General features: G+C 37.8%; 1 protein-coding gene across 1 annotated transcript; it reads left to right on the top strand.

Moving 5' to 3' along the window:
• The first annotated feature begins 359 nt into the window (after positions 1 to 359).
• LOC114690988 (tripartite motif-containing protein 43-like) lies at positions 360 to 5,154 on the top strand. The gene is made up of 6 exons (XM_037208237.1): positions 360 to 767; positions 1,291 to 1,386; positions 1,939 to 2,169; positions 3,037 to 3,059; positions 3,438 to 3,535; positions 4,637 to 5,154. The coding sequence occupies exons 1-6, from the start codon at positions 360 to 362 to the stop codon at positions 5,152 to 5,154; spliced, it is 1,374 nt and encodes a 457-aa protein (XP_037064132.1).
• The last annotated feature ends 840 nt before the right edge of the window (positions 5,155 to 5,994 follow it).

Here is a 5,994-nt window from a genome sequence, read left to right as displayed (position 1 = left end):
ACTTGAAGGAGTTTGATCACTCTAGAATATATTCATTTATAAACCCTTGGAAAGCATGTCTCAGACCAGCAAACAAGGCACTAATTTGAATGGAGTCTCCAAAAAAGATACAGGTGGAATGGCTCAGAAGGACATCAGATTAATCTATATTTCTGCCAAGAAGAGTGAAACAGGAAATATCAGCAACTGCAATTCTATAATTATCTTGATTTTTGTTCCTGAAAAATGAAGCCTGCTTTGCCATACACAGAATTAAATCACAACTTGCATCAGGTTTTTTTTTTTTTTTTTTTTTTTTTGCTGTTTCTGGCTTCTCTAGGGTCAAATAATAGCAATTCTGCTTTTCTTCCTTCAGAAAAATGGAGTCAGACATTTCACAGGCCTTCCTGAAAGAACTTACCTGCTTCATCTGCCTGAGCTGCCTGACAGATCCAGTCACCATAAGCTGTGGTCACAGCTTCTGTCGAGCCTGCCTCCAACTTTCCTGGGAAGACTTCCAACCTCCTGTCCAATGCCCTATGTGTAGGGAACAATATTGGAAGGAATTGAGAACCAACATTGTTCTGAAGAAGCTGGTGACCATTGTCAGACAAGCTAGCCTCATGAAGGACCTGAGCTCTGAGGCGCATAAGTGTGTGACCCACAAGGATACTAAGAGGATCTTCTGTCCTGAGAACAGGCTCTTCCTCTGTCAACTCTGCTCTAACTCCCATGAGCACAGAGGACACAGTCACCATCCCATTGAAGCAGCTGCTGAGGATCAAATGGTAAGTGATGCTTCTGAGAGAACTTGCAAGCTGGAGAGAGGTAGGCTTAGCAAACCACAGGATAATGCTGGTCCTCATTAGTAACAAGCCACTGTTTTCAGAATGGTGTACCTTTAATAACAGCTAATGAATAAAGGGTGATTAGGACTGTAAACATCCTTTGGGGGACTCATGAGTGTAAAGATAATTTATATTTTATGATACATTATGCCCAGGTCACTGAAAGTGCAATACTAACTTCCTATCTTTAAAAGTGTCTATGGCTGGAGACTAAATTAGGAAAAGTACATTGGAGTCTGGTACAGCCAAGCATGTAATCAAAATTATTCATCAATATACCTGAGCAAAAGGGATAGCTGCATTTTCTAATTCTGTGTTCTAATCTAAAATTCGTAGTTATGAAAAGAAAAAAATGGAGGATAATTTTGATTCTGGTACTTTCACTACAATAATTGTATTAATTGCCAAAGAGTCTGTCAATCAGTTATATTTTTCAAAATTGATATACATTGATTTTTTACAGCATAGACTTTTGAAGCAAATGGCATCTTTATGGGAGAAGGTCCAAGAAAATCAGGAGAATTTAGAGGCAGAGAACAGAATGAAAACTCTTTGGATGGTGAGTATGAGAACCATGCTTAAAATCTGCTTGATGCAGATACTTTCAAAATTCACCATTCAAGATTTGAATATAAGGCCTAGGATAGGATACTTGGAATATGTGTCCTGCTCACCTGTAATTTTGAGTGTATAATATGTCCCTGTTCTTAGAAAGAATGGTCTGCCTCTGGCAGAAGAGTCTGGGACGAATGAGTGAATTGCTGATGGTTCTGCACACTGCGTTAGACTTTATGACTACACCATGAATTCTAATTACTACATGCAGAGTTTCATAACTTTGTGAACATATGAATGATCAATCTTTTTTTCAGGCAGCTCTGCACCTGTCATATAGGTGTAAATGCATCTTAGAGTTGGATTGCCTGTGTAATTAATAAGGAAGAAATAAATGGAACGAAGGCATTTACATTTTCTGAGATGTGAACACAGTCAATCAGATTATATACATCAGAGTTATACAAGTCATTTGTGGAATTTAAGCATAGGAGGATGGAATGAGGGAGGACAAAATACTTTGCAAATATGATTGGGAATGTCTTTTTTTCTTCAGGACTACTTGACTTTTCGGGAAGAAATGATCAGGACAGAGTATAGAAAGCTACATCCACTCCTCTGTGAAGAGGAAGAGAAACACATTGAGTCTATGAGAAATGAAGGCCAATGTGTTTTAGAGAAACTCAGGACAAGTGAAGCCATGATGGTCCAAAAGAGAAAAGAACTAAGGGAAATGTATCAGGAGCTGATGGCAATGTCCCAGGAGCCATATTTGGTCCTGCTGCAGGTGAGCATGGAGGAGTGCAGGAAGAGGCTTTATTGTCTTAGGCCCACAGTGTGATTGTTATACTAAGATAGCTTTCAATATATCCTGCATTTTTAAAGGGAGTTTCCTTATCAGAAATTTTCTGAAGAAACAAAATTTTGTAATAGTCTTGAAAGAAGAAGCTTTTTGAAACTATGTTCATAGATTCTCCAGGGATTATGTCCTAACTTTTGGCTTTTGTGCCTTGCTTTTCTGATAACTGAAATTCAGTGATTTCTGTTTCCAAAATTCTTTACCTCTCTCTCTCTCTCTCTCTCTCTCTCTCTCTATATATATATATATATATATATATATATATATATATATATATATATATATTGCACAATATTAAAGTAACCTATGGCTTAATTTCTTCTGTTTGAGCACTGTGTTTTTGAGAATCCTTGGGGAGGTTGGCATTTTGAGAAAGTATCCTATTTGGTAGTACATGGTACCTTGCTTCTCAGAATAATGCTCAGGCCTCTAACCCTACAATTCTGAAATACACATATGAAGCACCATGCAGGGGTGAGGCCACCCTTTTGGAGTATCCATAGCTAAAGTATTCCTATGGCTTGTAGACAAGCTCAGGGAAAGTTACCTTTGCAGACAAGGAGGGGTTAAAAAGCAATGTACAGTCGATACCCATGTTTTTCTCAAATTTGACTCTCCAGTCTGATTTTTTCAAGAATTTGAGTTCTGCTAATCTATTTATTTGTCATTATCTTAAGACATGAATATAATTTACCAGGATAGACTGGTGTGATAGTGATTGACATTTATATGAACTTTCATACAAACACTGTATCATTTCTTCAGATGTCTAAGTTTTTCTTGTTTTCTTTGCAGGGTTTGGATGACATTTTCAGAAGGTGAGTTTAGCCATCAGTGCAAGTCAGGACACCCTGAAATATGCTATAAAATTGTCCAAGTTGCCTTAGGAAAATGCAGATGTCTTTTATATAGAAAATACTCACTTGCTTTATTGTGCTGTTTTGGGGATTCTTTTATAAGTTTTGTTATTTTTATGTGTGTGTGAATGTGTGTGCATGTACATGCACTTGTGTGCAGGTCAGAGGATAACTTTCAGGGGACAACTTCTCTTTCCATCAAGGGTTCCCAGGATTGAACTCAAGTTGTCAGGCATGTGTAACCTGAGGTGTTTGGCTGAACTTGGAATGAAGCTTTTCCTAATCACTGTGTGTGATATCTGTAGCCCCACAGAGGTCAATATTTTCTTTTCCTTTCAGGAGTGAGTCAATGCAACTGAGCATGCCGCAGCCTATTAAGACAGAACTGAATGTGCTACCCATCACTGGACTGACTCAAAGTTACAAACAGTTCCAAGGTGAGTGTCTCCACTGATGAAATGACCAGAGGTACCCTTCAATAATGAGAAAACCTTTGCAAACACCCAGAAATATGTATATGTAAGTAACTTTGTATTGTTATTGAATCACATGGTCATCTGACAAACAGACCAATAAATGGAATGCAAACTAATATCATGTGGTATGTAATAGTGGCTGAAAAGAGAGTATCCGTTGTTTATTGAATAGAATGGTTATTTAACTCTGGACAGTATAATTCAAAGGAAGTGCAGCCAGTGATGGAGATATTTGATATTTTCCTTTCAATGTGTTAAAATTTAATTTCTTACATTGCATTTTACTCCATAGATTAAAAAATACACAAGATAAAGAGGTGCACACTAGTAATCCCAACATCAAAAACCTAGTGTATGGAGTACTGCCAATGAGACTGAGGATTGTCTGGTGAACATATCGAGTTCTATGCCAGTCTAGGACAAATACACAGACTTTATCATCAAAGGAACCAAAAAGAATCATAAAATAACTTAACAGACAAAGCCATGTATCATGAGCAATGAAAATGAAACATATTGATAGGACATGAGGCAGTGTCTAAATCCCGCTGTTAGAACTAAAAGTCAGTTGTAACCTCACAGAGAAAGAGTATCAGAGGAACCAGAGGTTAAAGGAGGACAGATACATACAGGAATCCACTTCTAGAGCATATTTACATTCTCCTTGAGTGTAAATATGCTCAGTTAGATGCAAATGAAAACACCAATATGAAAGTTATCACTACTTATATCTACAAAACATAACTTTTCATGTAGATCCATGAGCACAGCCTTTGCTCTGGCCCTTGTTGCAATGCACACATCTTCCCTTAGGCAGGTGTAATTAAAAGTTACCTGACAGAAATAGGTTGAGATTCCCTCCTCTACAGCATCTAAAATTTTCAAAAAACTTTTCAGCATGCTACCACTCTTTTCTGGTGGAAATTCTTGACCTTGGTGTATTTGAGCCAAATTTAACCTCAGGTCTTAGCCTTCTCTTTTTAAAATCTCGAAGACTCTATGGACCTCACTCACCTGAGAAATGTAAACGGTCATTTTAGCTAACGTTGTTTCTTCCCACAGTGCACATTTCCTTACCAAACGTAACCATCATCCAACACAAGATAAACCTCTTTAATGCGATGAGAAGATTGAGCTTCAGACCTCACCATAAAGATACATCTGCGGATTATGCTGGATGCTATTCTGCTTACTGGAGATCACAGAGCTTCATCTTAGGGAAATATTACTGGGAGATTAATTTGAAGGACTCTTGGGACTGGGCTATAGGGGTCTGTAAGCATTCCCTGTTAAGGAATAGAGAACAACTGATTGAACCTGAAGGTGCATTTCTTCTTGTGTGTGTGAAGGAGGGTAATCATTACAGCCTCCTCACCACATGCCCAGTATTCCAGCACTATATAGAGAAGCCACTGGGCCGAGTTGGTGTGTTCCTTGATTGTGAGGATGGATGTTTAAGTTTTGTGAATGTTGCCAAAAGTTCCCTCATACACAAGTACCCTCCTGGCACCCTCAAAAACCCTGTCTGGCCTTACTTCTCCATGGGGCAAATCTGCAGTCCAGTACCAAGTGATTTTTAAGTACTCCCTACTGTAATGTTACTTTCCTTATTGCTATTAAATATTAAAATACTATTAAATGAAAAATGGTAGACTATACTACCTTTTATTCTGTAGTCCACATATTCCACAAAGAAACCTTATTTCATAGTGATTTTTGTTTGCTTTTTTTGTGTACTTGACATTAAATAATTATGCTTAGAAACTAAGAGAGTAGTCTTAGAGACTCAGGCTCTAGTCGGCAGTTAAAGCCCCTTTTAAGTGTACTCAGGACCCTCAGCTGCATTCTAGCCCCATAAAAATATGCTCTACCTATGGAATTCCACTTAATGGTGTCAAACTTGAGCACAGGATGTATTGTGCTCTCTAATTTAATGTCAATTTTACACTGACTCTTTTGATGTTTTGTGACATGATTTCCCTGTATAGCGTGGGCTGTCCTCTGCATCTTTTCCAAAGGTAGAGATAGGTAACTAGGCAGTTCTTTGTACATTTCCCCAGGAATTTGTTTGACAGACCCATGAGATACTCAGTAGCACTTACCGTTTTACCTGTTCTGTTAGGTAAGAATTTTGATCATATCCCTGTTTACTTCTTCCTTATTTTTCACCAATTTCTGACAATACATTTATGATCACCCTTCATACCTCATCAAGTGTTGTGGTGTCCTTCTAGCTTGAATTCCGGTAACCTTTAGATCTCAACTTCCTTTCAATGACACGGTCTTGGTTTATAACTTTTTATTAAAATAAAATCCCATTTCTACACAACAGATTATATTTTATTTAGCCAGCTATTCTTCTTGAATTAGACTTTTTGTTGTTTTGTAGCATGATAACTGGAGAGCAACAACCTATTGGA

Source organism: Peromyscus leucopus, chromosome 7 (genome assembly GCF_004664715.2).
Source record: "Peromyscus leucopus breed LL Stock chromosome 7, UCI_PerLeu_2.1, whole genome shotgun sequence".
NCBI lineage: Eukaryota > Metazoa > Chordata > Mammalia > Rodentia > Cricetidae > Peromyscus > Peromyscus leucopus.
This window is presented reverse-complemented; position numbering and strand designations above follow the sequence as displayed.